The sequence below is a fragment of the Enoplosus armatus genome, chromosome 2 (assembly GCF_043641665.1).
Source record: "Enoplosus armatus isolate fEnoArm2 chromosome 2, fEnoArm2.hap1, whole genome shotgun sequence".
Lineage (NCBI taxonomy): Eukaryota > Metazoa > Chordata > Actinopteri > Centrarchiformes > Enoplosidae > Enoplosus > Enoplosus armatus.
The window spans coordinates 18,670,796-18,686,980 of record NC_092181.1 but is presented as its reverse complement, the minus strand read 5'-3'; the positions used below and the strand labels follow the sequence as shown (position 1 = coordinate 18,686,980).

At 41.0% G+C, this 16,185-nt stretch overlaps 1 protein-coding gene across 1 annotated transcript; it reads right to left on the bottom strand.

Annotated features, from left to right (window-relative positions):
* Nucleotides 1–128: 128 nt before the first annotated feature.
* LOC139294322 (calcium uniporter protein, mitochondrial-like) lies at nt 129–14,650 on the bottom strand. The gene is made up of 8 exons (XM_070916180.1): nt 14,333–14,650; nt 4,246–4,315; nt 3,955–4,122; nt 2,527–2,631; nt 2,198–2,358; nt 1,810–2,013; nt 1,010–1,126; nt 129–433 (listed from the first exon to the last, which is right to left on the bottom strand). Exons 1-8 carry the CDS (start codon nt 14,438–14,440, stop codon nt 356–358), a joined length of 1,011 nt encoding a protein of 336 aa, XP_070772281.1. The 5' UTR covers nt 14,441–14,650; the 3' UTR covers nt 129–355.
* Nucleotides 14,651–16,185: the final 1,535 nt, after the last annotated feature.

The window sequence follows — 16,185 nt, the reverse complement described above, 5'->3', positions numbered from 1 at the left end:
TGATTGTTTTATTTCACCTGAAACTGTTGACAAGTCTCCATCCTCTAAAAGAACTCAGGGATATTATTTATTTACCAGCAGTGAGTACAATCGCAACCAGATTTCCATAATGAGACATCAGGCAGACAGGAGATTCTCCCAATGTCCGGGAAATACTTTTTATTTCAATAGTCCTCAGTGTTTATACTTATACTTCTCAAAGATATAATTAGCATCGTTATCAAGACTGTAAACAAAACACAGAATGATGTGGATTCCTGGTTAAAAAGGCGCCATTATCAAAATAAAGCCAAAGATTTGTTTTTGCTCTGGAGTGTGTAAGTGTTGGTGACAGTTATTCATGGCTTGTCTTCGTTCATGGCTTTGGCTGGATCTGTTCAAGTGGTAGCTGAAGTTGAGTTGGATCTCTCAGACGCCTCAGGTCCTCCTCCACCTGACAAAGAAAACCGTCACACAGACCTCTTATTACCAACGACGAATTCAACAGGATTTCCAGAAGGCAGTGGATCATAATTGTTAGTGTCTTGAAACAATGAATGAATGAGTGCAATTTTCTTAAACTCTTAATCTTGTTTTAAGCCCGCTAGCGGCACGATGCTCTGACTTTTCCTCTAGTGCCAGTACTTTGGTGCATGACCGAATACCTAATGACATTCCCATCAGCCTCACCACTACTTTGTGATTAGTGCTAATTAACAAATGTTAGCATGCTGATACGCAAAACTACGATGACTAACATGGTTAACATTATATCCACGTGTTAGTATTGTCATAGAGAGCAAGTGTGTTATTTGATTTAAATACTGGATAGTGGGTCACTGGCATTTCAAAATTACATAATTCATATTTGTACGTAAATAGTTCAATTGTAGCACATGCAGTTTTCTTTACTTCTTCCTACATTTTTATGTGTCCAAAACATGTTGGTGAGGTAGATTGTGACTATAAAGCGTCTGTACCGTGTGGCTAAGGATTTAGCTAATGTAAAAAGTGAAATCAATCAACCAACCTGACTCAGTTCATCCTTCAGTTCATTGTATTTATTCACGTTGAATTTATTTTTGCTGGCCCCCCTATAAAAGTAATGCAGGAACTGTCTGTCTTTAACATCTGGGTATATATAATCCTGAGGGAAAGAATAAAGCGGGGTTGCTATTAATGTGGGGAGGAAAAACACATCTGCACACATATGCATGACTTTGTACAACTGAGATAGAAATTTAAATAACTTTGTTAAAGGAATAGTTTGACATGTTGGGAAAGGCACTAATTTGCTTTCTTGGTGAGAGTTAGATGAGAAGAAGATTGATATCATTGTCATATCTATGTGTTAAATATGAGCTAGCTAGCAGTTAGCTTAGGATAGGGACTGGAAACGGTTAGCCTGGCTCTGTCTGTAGATAAAAAAAACAACAATTTGTAGTTTTATGGTCTGCGGATACATGCCAAGGTACTTCTTGGACTAGTGCGGTGACTTCCTGGAGTCTCACCGTGAGGCCAGTGTGGCCGGCCAATGAATAGTCCAGCACATAACCCCACATAAAACCACAAAATTGTCTGGTGCTGTTAACCCGCTTTTGTTATCTTCAGACAGCCAGACTAGCGGTATTCAGTCTTTATGCTAAGCTAAGCTAACTGCTGCTGGCTGCAGATTACTATTTAATGGATGAACATGAAAGTGATATCGATCTTCTCATCTAACTTTCTGCAAAAAAGTCAAAATGTCAAACTATTCCTTTATATTAAATCAGTTCATGTCAACAACAGGAAAAGAACAAAACTCATGTTTTTTGTCTTATGTCGACTTGCCTGTTTGGTAAGGACATAATAGGCAAATGCTCCAATGCTGGTGGCGTAGGTGATGAAGTAAGTGACGGGCTCCATGACATCCCATGAATACACCCACCAGGTGAGCCAAGCCAGAGCGCCACCCTGCACAGATAGCAGCGCCATGCCGGTCCAGATAACCCTGGAGGTGTGGAACTCTGCTGTATGGGACAGCTGTGCCTTCATCTGTCAGGCAGCAACAAAAGGAGAGATGAGTTACCAGCCAATTCGTAGAAGCCTGTCCAGCATAACTAACAGGACACAAATGTAATCTGTCACTTTTAAAACTTCAAAAATAGACTGTGAAGGGGATGTAACGAGGGAGAAAGAGAGGTTTAATGGCAAACAGATGTTGAGACACATATACTACCTTCTCCAGAGGTGACAGCTCCTGTTTGAGGATGTCCAGTCTCTCCAGCAGATGCCTCTCTTTCAGCAGGTGGTGTTCAGGCAGGTGCAGCGCTGTGTGCAGCAGATGCACAACATGCTTCATGTCCTCCAGCCCCATGGCATGCTCACTGGACGTACACACTGCAACAGAGGGCACAACAAGGTGGATGAGGATGAGAAGGTGAGATGAAATGTGCGATGAGTCACGCCTGCAGAGATAATAACTGCTATTTATCAGCAGGCCTAAGTTGTAATTGCGAAGCAGACAAAATGAGGAACGTTTATGACTGGAGAGAAATATGTTTGTACCCTTTTCAGGAGAGCAGACGTTATGAACTGCATCATTGATGACGAGCTGGAAGTCCTTGTCCAGCAGAGCGTCTATCAGCGTGGTGTTGGCTACACGCTCTCCGTCTGTCAGAAGACAATCACATAACTTCATTTTTATAGCCCAGCAAAAAGGGTTTTCTGACAGACTGCCCAAATGAACACAATAAAAACACAAAATACAGACAAAGAAAATCCATTAAAACATAATGAAGTGCTAGACAGGTCACCCCTGCATACATTGCATAAATCACCTGAGAGGGAGTCAGTAATTTACAGCCTAAACAAAGTTACTCATCACTGCAGAATTACAGTTCTTGGTATGAGATACATGGGGAACACAACACTACAATGGTGTAGAATACAAACATCTGTGCACCTCAGTTCTATTTCCTGGATTAATAGATAATGCCCGTCAACCTGCACCAGTTAATGATTTCAGGATACTTTTTCAGCGTGTTCTGAACAATGTGCCTGCATGTGTTGCATTTGGGTGGTGCAGATGGACAGAGCGATTGCTACAGAAAAAAAAGCACATTTTTCCAGTCAGGAGAATGTGAGTCACAGTCGTACTTAAAATGCACTGCGGGAGTGCTGCATTATGGACCAACAAGGACAGCTGAAGTACTTGACTTCATTGTAACTGCCGTGGAGAAATACTGGACACTTTTACCTCTTCAGGCCTCTAGAAATCCTTCAATTTGACAATGCAAGGTACATTTCCTATCACTGTTTTGAGGTTAGGGCTGATCCCTTAGTTATGCAGGCCAAGACTGCTGAGAGACTTCCTATGATGCACTGAGCTCCTCTCTCCTCCTGTCCCTCTCCATCTGTTTCTATCATTGTTATTATTACTATTATTATATCAATATTAATATTATTATCACTACCGTTACTATTACTATACATCTCTATGTGGAACTTGCATCGTGAAAACTGTAGATTTTCTCTCTCCGACCACCAAGAGCCTGATATCGCCAAGTGCTTTCTTCATGGTGGGAATTGTGGGGTCTCTAAATAATATCATAAAGAGTACGGTCCAGACCTGCTCTATGAAAAGTGCCCTGAGATAACTTCTGTTATGATTCGGCACTATATAAATTAAACTGAATTGTATTAAAAGCATGCTACAAGGAATTACTGCTCTTTCTCTACTACTCAGAGCGGATTAACCTTTTAAAGCCTTTAGGGTGGATGTTAAAGCAATGCAGCAACAGGAAAATTAGTTAATGGTTTGTAAAGTGATATTCTGCTGGCATCATTCCAAACTATTAACTGTGTTGCTCTTCGGCTTTCACTCCTGACAACCTGCCAAACCAGTCTGCAACAAAAATGTTTAAACCAGACTGACTGAAACTCAAGAATGTGATTGGTCTGGTTTGTAAATGGCTAACACATATCGTGTCCTACCCTTGGAGAAAACGGAGGCAGTGGCTCCGGGGTCCTCTCTCTGCAGATCTGTGATCAGGTCTCCCACACTCATCAGCATGGGCCGGAGGAAGAACAGACACTGCTCATTCCTGGACGGCAGCGGGACCTCCAGAACCAAGCGGCCATATTTGTACTTCAGAGACACATCTGCAACGCAATGAAGGGGAAATCTGCTTTCAGAGGGTTGAGCAGGAGTAAAGTCACAAACTGGGGGCAGCCATGTGACATACAGCAGTGTGTTATCATGTGGATGTAGTAACTGTATATTACCACTGGAGGGTAGGAGTGTACTGTAGAAAAGAGCATGACAATTTCCAAGTACAGGCAGCCTCTGTTGAACCTGAAAAAGAAAAGCAAAGAAGAAGAGCATTACCAGCTTATTCACCGAGTTCTTTGTATTCAAAAGTTCATCCCTCCCTTGGTAAACCGTCATATCAGGTGACACTGGAGAATAAACAGATCCACAGCATCCTGAGAAGAAGGATCTGGAAAAAGATCCACTCAACAACAGTCTGCCAAGAACTATATCAATTGAGTTTTCTGGGTTTTGGCTTTGCTCTCAGAATGCTTTTACGCTAACATGAATTTATTCGCTGACAATCGCTGGCTTTTGAACTGCTTTTCTAAACGGTGTGTGTAATCTGAACAGCTGATTCCTCTGATTAAACCAGCTCCTTTTTGCTGATGCACGACTTAAAGTTAATTAAATTTTAGGCTGCCACCTTTAATGCTTAACAGAATGCCAGTGTGCCTCTCAATAAAACGTACAATCACTCTGCAAGGCCTCAACTCTCTCCCACGCTCCTGATAATAAAGAGTGCATCTGTAAGAAACAGTTCATTATTCTAGTCTACAGGTGTACTTCTCTGTCCTGGGTTTCACATTCTGTGGGCGTTGTCTTTTTTAGTTTACATGCAACTCATTTTTCTACTCAATGTTTAAAGCCTCTGGGACGCATGACGCCACAAGCAGTAAGAACATCAAACCTAACTTACACGAATGTACAAAATGTAATCCGTATAACAGCATTAACAGCAATGATATGTTCCGATTCAGAATAGAAATCATTGATTCATGATATTATGTCCTGCAGTTTCCTACTGAAAGCTCTGAACACCAGTTTCCTGGTGTACTCCTCCACAGTATGTCCTATTTAGCTGAGAGTCACAGGGGTCCCACTTGAATACATCTTTGTCCAACTGGCATTTAGGGATGTGGCAGCCACTCTCTCCCACCCTTTTGTCCTCCCGTTCATTCAATCAATATCACATTAAAGAGGGACAAGGGAACCGTCTATTTTCATGGGCTGAGAAGCCAAACAAGCCTTGAGGCACAGTGATGGAGCAGAGGCCAGATGTGCAGAAGACCCTCACGCTCCACTGGTTAGGAGATGGGGCTTTAACAGGACAACATTCGTATGCACATGCAATGAGTAACTGTCTACATGGCCAGAGGCTTTAGTGTGTGGTAATATGAACCATGAAGACAAAAACACAGAATGGACTACAGTGGCTAGAACCAGAGAGTGAAACAGAAAGAAGCATTATTAAGGGCAGCTTGAAAAAGCTTTTGTTATCTGGAGATTACATAAAAATGTTTGTTAGCTAGCTCGCTAATGAAGTAGTGCAACACTCTGTGACGGAAAATGTGATTTTATAAATATGGCCCAAAGAGAGCCAAACAAAGTGACCCCAATGAGACGAGATTTAGCTGATCAGCTTGTGTGAGATCTCCAGATGTTATCATACAGTTGAAAGCTGTCACAGAGCTTCACCACCTACGCATCAGCACACCAGCTCTCCATGAAAGATTGTTTTAAGTGATGATACATACAGTGCAGTATAGAGTGGGTGATGTGGATAAAATCCTCTATCCCTGTGTATGTGTAATTTCATATTTTCCTATAGTAGCTACATTTTCTGGAAATGACTTAAGAAACCATTTCTGGCTAATAGAGCAAATTAAATATCCGACAGCCCAAGTACTTCATCACATTGACTCATGCAGTGGTTTCACCGGATGATTAAACACGTAAGATTGAACATTATGTAATGTATTTTTCTGCCTTTTCTCAAATTTTTGCTTTTCTTATGCAATACTATATGCTTACGGCGTCTAAAAATCTTTTAAATATAACAATCTCAGAAGGATTTGGTTGAACTGCTCACAACTCACGTACACACAGACTGCAACAAGGGTTGCAAGTAGACATTGCTTTGTTTTAAGGGGTGACAAGTCCAAAAGGTTGGGAACCACTGGCCTAACACAACCAGAGAAATTAAATGGACAGTTGACAAATTAGTAATATTTCAGTGTCATCATACCGCTCATCTGTAGTACAGCTGTACATAACCATGCTGTCCCTGAAACCTAAAAGAGTCTTGTTATTCTGTGACTCCTCATACTAACCTCAGACAGCAAACACATTACCAGTATGTTAAACAGCCTGGAAAAGTGTTTTATAAGCTGCCCCTACTGCCGCAGCCACAGCGCTTCATTAAACTGAGTGGTGCAGGCACTGACTGCCAACACATACAGTTCGTGTATGAGAATAAAAGGCTTATAACATGTCACTCTCATTAGCAAAAACTTAATGTAAAAATTGTTTAACAGGGCAGTGAGTCTGAGCTCACATTGCATGTTGGTGCCCTGCGAATGTGAAAACAGCAGATCTGGAGCTAAGCATCGAGGGTGATGCGGGGCTATTTGTCTCTTTACTGAATGGTAGTGTGTGTGTGTGTGTGTGTGTGTGTGTGTGTGAGATCATTGACCAGAGTCAATTCAACAGCTGACTGACTCCAGGCAGTTTGTATGCTATACGCACACATACCAATCCCGTTCTAAATCAACAGAACGTGGCTACTGTGGCAGATAATGCATCTTGAAAGCTGTGTGATGAATAATAGTCCATTTCCAAAGCCATGCTCCTCGCCCCATGTTATTACAGTCTGTAGCACACTGCATTATAAATACTGACCCTTTTAGTTCTCTCACCTACATGTGGCAGTTACAAATGCTCTTACGCAGCAGTGCGATAACATTAAGGAACCATTTGGCAACAGTATGTTATATATTTATGGTGAACACAGTCTATATACATTTAAGGGGGGGGGGGGGGGGGGGTTATGTAACAGATGACCCCTAATGTTCATTTTTTGTAACAGACTATTGAAAAGCAGCGGACGAGCCCCCTGGCTTCCTTACACTCAGTGACAGACACATAAGGAGTGAGTGCAATAATGCTTTATGTGCCTGGCGGGGGTCATCTGACTGCTGCTGAAAATTCCCTCGAAGCCATTGGAGAATCTTTTAGTCATTTATCCCGAGGGAAATTGTTGTGCACCAGTTGCAGTACAAAGTAAGACAGAGTGCAAATATACTATATATATATACATATACATACAGTATATACACATATATACATATACATGTATACATACATATATACATATATACACATATATACATACATATATATATACACACACACACATATATATATATATATATATATATATATATATATGGCGCAAGTATATAAACATCAATAAGCAAATATCCAAAATCCACTAAATCCAAAATATAAAAAATGCCAAAAAAATAAAGTAAGAATCATAAGTCAATACCTCAAGTTGGTTCTTGATGAGCTGCATATAGACATGTATGAGAATTGCCATATAGCTATGCAAGTACAATATCAAATCTATAGGTAAAGTATAGGTAAGTATGTATGGTTAATTCAAAATGTTAAAAGATTATGTTCATGATATTGCACATTAACAAGCATGCCAACATGCTCACAATTACATACTGGTGTTTAGCAGATAATGTTAATAGTGTACAGCTAAGCTGAATGTTATTAGTTTTGCAGGTATTTGGTCATAAACCAAAGTAATAGAAAAATTAACATTTTAACCTAATGATGGCGCTAGTAGAAAATTCAGGGAATCAGCAATAGTTGTCAAGATATTTCACTTAAAACCAAAAATGTCAACTTCATGTTGGTGCTAGAGGAAAAGTGAGGGGATCACAAAAGTCACACAAAATTTCATGGACAGATCTATCCATTGTGTATTGAAATATTTCAGTCTGGACTAAGGTGGTAAAGCAAAATGAACCGAGATGCTAATTAACCTCCATAACACTTACCAACACAGGCACTGGACAAGTTAAGATAAAATCTGGAAAAATGAACAAACTGCTTTATGTTTTATGCAATATGGCAGATGTTGAAGAAAAAAAAGACAGTGGCCATTGACACTATTACATGACTTACATTGATGTGAATTTAGTTGGTTTTTTTTTAACCTGTTTAGACATGCAAGATCTCACAAACAGAGATTACAAGAAAGGTCAGCTTGTGTGTTGAAGGGCTACCAACTACTGGAGTAGTTCTAAATCAAAAATGACCAACCTCAGTGCTATACATGATCTATTGTTACATTGGGGCAACTCCCATGCACGGAGACAGACACACCCGTAGATTATAAAACACATAACAAAGGGCTTTAAGAGACTGCAGGTTAAAGACTGTACTGCCTGAACAAGCCCACAACCAGCAAACACATGAGTAACATCAATCACGCCCATGCATGTCACAAGACACGCATACAGCCTGCAGAGAGGAGTGGAGCCCTTCTACTCCACATGATGACTAATGTCACCATTGGCTTCTCAATTGAACATTTGTCTGCTTATCAAAACAAAACACACTTCCCAATTACACAATAAATCAATATTTAGAGTGCAGGGTGGTCGCAGTCTATTCATTGTCCTTCACACATTCCGGGAGTCAAATTGGAGCTGCAGGGATCAACGCTGCACACCTGCTCCTCATCGCCAAATCATTTCCTCCAACTGTTCTTTCTCAAAACAATCAGCTGAAGGTATATTTACCCCCTGAGCTATGCGTTTCTTATTTATGCCATGCCAACAGGGAGAAGACGGGTAGTGAAAACCGAGCAATGTGGTGATGAACTGCCAGGTCCCTCCTCTGCAGTGAAGCAGGCTGGGGCTCGAGCAATGAACAGGGTTATCATGGAGACAAGCAGCATCATTTTCCCTGCAGTCTCCCAGCTGGTCGCTCCATTATGAATCCTGTCACAACTGAGCTACGGCTTGTTGCATCGAGACTTCCTGAAGGTATCTCCTCCCACTCTCGTCGAGGGTTTGATACCACTAAGCAAAGGGAAAGTGACTTTTCCTGCATACACACACGTGATCACACTGTGATGACAGTATGATTACAGTATCTTGCGGGCATGACTTGAAGCAGGAGGAAAGGAAATTGTGTGAGAGTGATAAACGGCCAAAAAACGACAGCTGTCAAGATGAGAAATTGAATTACTCCCTGTTGCCAGCACTGTACCATGAAAATGATTTGCATTGAAGCATTTGTCTTCCGTTACACAGTTAATGATCCGGTCGAGTTAGAAGGACGAAGAGGAAATACAGTGAAGGTGACTGCAGTGCGAAGGCATGAAGGTGGTGGAAAGGCAAGGTTTGTGTTTGTACAGCTCTTATAAAATGTTTGGTAACACTGTGACAAATATGTAAAAATCAAAAAATAATAATTCATGAAGGGATAAAATGAATTTAATGCATGCTGGAGATGTGAAGTTGGCCTTTAGTCAAGCAGGTCCAACAAGCAGAGCCTTTAAGTTTCTGACAGCTTTTCAAATAGTTATTCTGCCATGTGAAGAGGGTCTGTTTGAAAGAACTTCTCATCTGTGTCTTCACTGTAGCCAGGATGGGTGGTGCTGGATAACAAGGAGGCAAGACTTGACCCTGCAGACTAGCATAACACCATGGAGGAGCTGAATACTGACAAGAGGGGGACAAAAAGAGGGACACTGATTTAAGAATTCATGTGGTGTTCGCAAAGGTCCAGAACCTGCCAGATGTAAAAGGAGCTAATTTAAAAAAGGAGAAAAAACAACTCTTCCGAAGCAAAATCCAACTTCCCTCCCCGATTTAAAATTCAAAACTGCCACAAAAAACTTATTTTTTTGCCTTTGCCAACTTGAGTGAGTCACATTTCCCCTTTGGTCACACATAGCCTAGCAATGCATCATCACAAGGTCACTGTGGGACAAGACGTGCACTCAGTCGATAACTACTTTGTTGGATTAAAACTACCTTGAACTGGCTTTAAAAACTGTTAGTGAGCCAAATCTCAGGTTAACATTAGCAAATTAATTCACTTGTGTTGTTTCACTGTTAAGAGTCTCTGGGATTCCTTTGTCCAGTGAACACACTTAAAACTTTCAGTATATAAAATGTGAAAAAAATTTATCACAATTTTCCAGAGCCTAAAGTGACGTCTTAAAATTGCTTCTTTTGTCCACCCTGCAGTCCAAAACTCAAAGACTCTTCATTTACTATCATAAATGACAAAGAAAAGCAGCAAATCCTCACATGTAAGCATGCAAACAGTTTGTAAACTAGAACATCAACGCATATTAAACGCCCAATGTTGTCAACATGATCACACTTACTTGTTCTAATAGTTAATGATAACTAATCAGAGGCCATTGTATTTACCTCTGGTACTAATACGCGTTCTTGTTATTTCAATATGCAATTTGTGGACTGACTTGCTGATCGAAATATGCAAATTAGGTAGGTTGGGCTGGTTGAGTGTCCCAGGTCAAAGGAAGCAATGCTGCTGTATTGACTCTACTTATTTTTGCAGAGGAAGAGCTTTTTTTTTTAGCTTGTTGCCAGTCCTGCTTGAGACGGGAGGAAGAGGCAGAGTTCGGTCATCTTTCAACTTGTGCAGATTTTTTTATTTAAGAACGTGGTTAAACGTTCTGCATGCATATACACCTTTTCCCTTATTCACATTAGATATCCCGATACAGATTGCATGTTCTTTTCTGCATTTTTCCTCTTTACTGGAGTGTCAGTACAGAAGCAGACAGGAAACAAGGGGGGAGAAAGGGGTATATGACATGCAAACAAAGTCCCCAGCTGGAATCAACCTGGGGACGCTGCAGTTATAGATATATGCGTCTTAATCCAGATCCCAGATCACACGTTAATACGAGGTGTAAATAGAGTCTAACACTATTTCTCTTACTAAAGCTCTGTGGAGGAATTTTCCACACTGAGCAGCACTGGTCCTGAATTCAGCACCTTGATATCTACTGAGTGAAACACAAGTCTGAAAGAGTCCCTACGGGTGATGCTTTTTCCAAGAGTCCAGTCCTATTCTATTTCTGTGGATGCTGCCCTAATAAAGAGCAGCCTCTATGCCTAGCAGGGCAAGAGAAACAGGCAGTCAGGCTTGCTGGAATGAAACCTCTTCCAATTTACAGTATAATGCCAGTCCACACGATGAAAGGTGCAAGACAGCAGATGGAGCCAGCTGTCAGACAAAAATGTCAACTCTTTCGGTGACAAAATGATGCTCATTTCAGTTATCTTGACGTTTTGGGGTTTTATGGTTTCTGTGGAACAGCAGACATTTGTCTCTATTTCAGGCACAAATGTTCAGCACACTCAAACTATAAATGTGACAGAATGACCATAACAACAAAACAGTTTCCTCCTGATGTGTTCCTGTATAAGACTGGGAGCAGGAGGAACTGTTACCCCACCTCTGTGGAAGTGAAAAAAATACATATTTCAACAACTCCTGAGCTTTTTTTCCCCCACATGTTGAGACTTGTTAGCTATACAGGTAGTCACCAACATATCCAGCAGTCACAGAAATTTGTTCAGAGCAGAGTTATGACAAACCTGGCAACCCACTATGAAAACAGGACTTTAAATATCATGTGTGCAGTCATTGTGCCCAGCGATTTTCAGAAAGAAGCCGCAAATTAGAACTGCTCCTTAAACAATGGCAAATAATTTTAGGAGATACTGCATATGTTGAATACTCAGAAGATACTGTCAAAAGAGATTTATACTTCAGATGGAGCTACGCTTGTAGTCTCCCTCTTCGTCATCCTGTTTAACCTCCTGAACCTTTCATTTCTGGATGCACAGCAGCAAAGCAGATAATGATCTTCTCATCTGGCTCTGATAAAAAAATTGCAAACATGCATTTCCAATAATGTCAAACTGTTCCTTTTATGTGTAACCGTAAATACAGGAATGAACAATGACTGAATGCTGCAGAACAAACTATCACTTATTTGCATTGAGTGTACTGCAAGCAGTCACATTTCTCTCAGCTCTCCTGCCCTGCTTAGTAATATTTCAAGCTTCGTCATAGTATTGTTTACCTGTAAAGCATCACAGTATTTACCGTAGAAACAAAACAAATTATCTGACAACAGCCTCACTTACAGACATAAAAGCCAAACTCCATAAAGCTTCTCTCATAAAAGTGAAAGTGTCTGCCTTGATAATATTTTCCCAGCGGCAAACCTTTGCTGAGGGCAGTACAAAAGTAACAGCAGATGTTAGAGTGTTGTTAGAAGTTTTATCTCCTGTGGAGCCTTTGTGGATGACGGCTCATTTTACAATTTCTTTAAGGAAATGTGACAGAAAAAGACACTTTCCCTGACCACATGAGAATGGGTCTCAGGCCCAAACAGTGCACGCTCACACAGCTCGATACTAATTCATTCAAATGAATTAGCAAAGAAGGAAAAGTCAAGAAAATCCATTTTCATTTTCTAATCTACATTCTGGAGTGATCCCTGTCTCTTTCACTGGCTAATGCCGATTATCTGAATTCAGTCTCTTTACTATTTATTGGAAACAGTCTCGTATAAAATGGACAACCTGCCATCTGGATTCCTAAAACTGGTTTTGTGTGCAGCAGTATTCTCTGCCTTGTCAACGGCTCTCTTATAACAGAAGCCTATTCAAAACAAGCTGTTGTGCAGCCACTCCTGAGAGTTTAAAATGTTATCACAGGCTTTTGGGAGGGAAAGTCATTGAGAATACTCTCGCAGCTTGTACAGTACTGAGTACACAATACAGTCTTTTAGATAAATTGCACTGAATCAGCCTTGATTTTCCACCCAAAATCAATCATTTGAGTATCAGCCAGTCACCCCGCCTGTATGTATGCATGTATTAAGGTGAAATATGACTTGTTTGGACCATACTGAGCATACCAATGAGTAAGATGAGGTCTAAATGGGGTTTGCTGTAGGAACACTTTTCCTACAGCATGTCATTTGAAAATAGGAAAGCTGCAGCTCCGATTTTATATATGATTCAGCCTAAAAATAGAACTCATCTTGGTCATTCTCGCATGCAGGAGTGACTCATGACAGCTTGCCCATCTTATGGAAATAATGGGTTATTCCTCAATCGCCCAAACTGTACGTCAATATTCACTCAGTATGGAGACCGTCATGGCATTTAGCAATACAGCATGCCCTGTTCCCCCTGCACTGGCCGAGTCTGAGGCGTCCACTTGGGAGCTGTTTGCTCATGACTTAGCTGACCTCTGCAATTTCTTGCAATGGATGATAAAATGGATAATAAAAGAAGGCCCAATTAACAGATGAGCCACACAATAAAAAGTCTCTTGGTGATGCTCTGATGCAATGTGGGGTTTCACTTTATGCAGAATTTCCCACCTGCACTAAGACACTTACCGACATGATGAACTATAGATACAGACAAGCACCTGATGATGCACAGTACTGACATATGATACAATAAGCTATCGACCTTTATGGTGAACACGCTGTAAGTTAGGTTGCAGAGTAAAGCAATATTAGTGGTGTCTCTAGGGATTGTGCAGGGCAAGGCCCTACTTAAAGTTTAGAAGTATATTTAGCAGCCTAATCATGGTCTCTTTCTCCAAATGGATGCCTGAACAGCGTCCTCAGAGGAGTAATTGAATGAGCACAGCTTTAGTGATGAGATAATGTACAGTAATGCTCAGTTATACACACAATTCACAGCTTGATCAGTCACGTAAACATGTTTAGACTACCTCAACCCCTGTGGAGTTAGGTAATGTATAATTGAATAATTTATTTGTTGTTCTGTAAGTCCTGAATGAAAATTACAGGGCACAGAAATAGAGAGCAGATAGTGACTCACAGACAGAGGCAGAAAGAGAGATGCCTGTCATAAAAACCTTCATCAGAGAGAAACTGATCATGTTGAGGACCTCCAGCGTTTAGCTACAAGCAAAAACAACCAACGTTTGATCTCAGATCGGTCGAGAAACTTGGCCTGATGTTACAGGACATGAAGAGTTGGAAACTGTGCCCTCAAATGACTGAAGTTAGCTATTCAAACCGACCGCAGTTAACCAAAGTACACTGGGTTGTGTTCAAAAAGCAGGAAACCAGTTACGACTTAATTAGTTGTACGGTGGTGTAACAGTTCACAAACCTACGACGAATTAAATTAATTAGCTAAATGATTCATTTACCTGGTGTAGAAATGTAACCGGACGAGTAGTTTTGAGACCGTAGTGAAGAGGCTGAATACTTCCCAAAAGTCTCGCCGTAACTTTGCCGACCATCCGCACCGAAGCCATCTTCAGCCGTTAACCGTGTTAGTTGTGCTGTTGGGGCATACCGGGTAGAGATACTTCCACAATATGTCCCTAGGAGCCCGGTTTTCCGGTTGAAAACGGGCTGTGGTCTGTGTAAACAACAACAGATGAGATGATAGCTGCGGGACAGAGGGAGGCACAGCCCAGCCTCAGCTGCATACCATTTCCTCCTGACGACCGTGCCAGACTCCGCTTCCCTTTTCGCCTTTTTTTTTTCTCTCGTTGGTCTGTTTTGCATGAACCGTCCAGCAGGGAAGCTGAAGCAACTGAACGTTACGTGCCGTCCCAACCCAAGTGAACGTGAGCTCCATGCACGGCATACAAGGCACCACACTCCTTGTTAGCCAAAGGTGTGCTAATCGGCAAAACAGCAGCTGGTGTGTAGCATTTATTTGATTGCATGTGAAGAAGTACCACCAACTATAAAGTGCTAATATACATGATGCACTAGACAGGTAGTTGTGAAAATGAGGCTCGACGACCATCAGGGGTCGTGCAGGACTCAAAAGCTCCAGTCACCCACCAATCTACCTGTTGGTTTCTCTTTATGCCAAATTAGCCTTCAAGATAGGTTTACTATCATGTGCCTGAAACCCGAAGAGATAAATGTCTGAGCGGTGTGTTGTAGTGTTAAAACATGGTAGAATAAACAAACAGAACATTATTTCCGCCATCTTGGATTTTGCATGGATGTGTAGAGTTTTGATGGGATTAACCTCCATCAAAGTGGAGTGTTTCCATTTTCTATATTCGCTCAATTAGCAACTTTATTTAATGGAATGTCCTCAACTGGTGCTCACAAGCATTATTGGGCAAATTACTTGAAAAATTACATTGTTATTATTAATTACAATAAAACAATTACATTGCTTTACTCATTATGCAGCAGAAATTGCATTACTTCTGTTAACATTACTCTCACGTCCAGCCTCCATATGTGACCTCGGCACTCTGTACACTCTTTCACACAGGCTTCTCAGAGCACATCTTTTTTTTTTTAACCTGTTAACTGGCAGCGATTTATATCTTGCAAGGTATTTTCGTATTCGTAAAGTATTTACTGTCTGCCCAGGATGAGGGCCTGATTCTCAGGGCGAAACCAACGTTAAAGTCCCGTATTTCCACAAACTGTGCCCAGTTTTTTAGAAACGGAACTACAAACATGGCCCCACTGTACTTCTTCTTCTTCTTCTTCTTCTTCGTCTTCTTCTTCTTCTAATGTATTTCTCGCAGGCTGTACACTGAAAAGCGCAGTGCTGCCCCCCACGGATGAGGTTTTGCTGTTTTTTCTATATTCTCACATACAGCCCAGTTGGGTGGAGACATTTTAAGATTACTTACCAATAGGTTGAAAAATTCATTTCAGATGCAAAAATAGACTTGAAAGAGAAAGCTGAAAGATCCAGATCGGACAACCCCCTGAATAACTGCTGCCTTTCACTTCTGTATTTGTTACATGAGAACACAACATGGCTAGACCACAATGCCCCAATCTCAGCCTAGTTGAGACAACATCATCCCTTCTCCCAGATTTTATCATCCACCTCTTACTTTTAACAGATGACTGCAGACAGAAATAATGCCTACCCCTTCGTTCTTTTGCCACTGAAGCTCTAATTTTTCTTTGCAAATGCTAAAGCAATCACATTTTCCCAACTGAACCTTCAGATCAATAGTTTCCTTCAACAGAGATCCAATTTGTCAGAGATTTCATTTCTCTCAACCCC

What these genes read in the sequence shown, in the direction of transcription:
- LOC139294322 (XM_070916180.1), bottom strand. Translation starts at nt 14,440, where the DNA reads ATGGCTTCGGTGCGGATGGTCGGCAAAGTTACGGCGAGACTTTTGGGA. An exon ending in CGTCTGCTCTCCTGAAAAGG is followed by an intron (nt 2,359 to 2,526) that starts GTACAAACATAT and finishes CCTCTGTTGCAG; the next exon opens with TGTGTACGTCCAGTGAGCAT. An exon ending in AGCTGTCACCTCTGGAGAAG is followed by an intron (nt 2,014 to 2,197) that starts GTAGTATATGTG and finishes GCTGCCTGACAG; the next exon opens with ATGAAGGCACAGCTGTCCCA.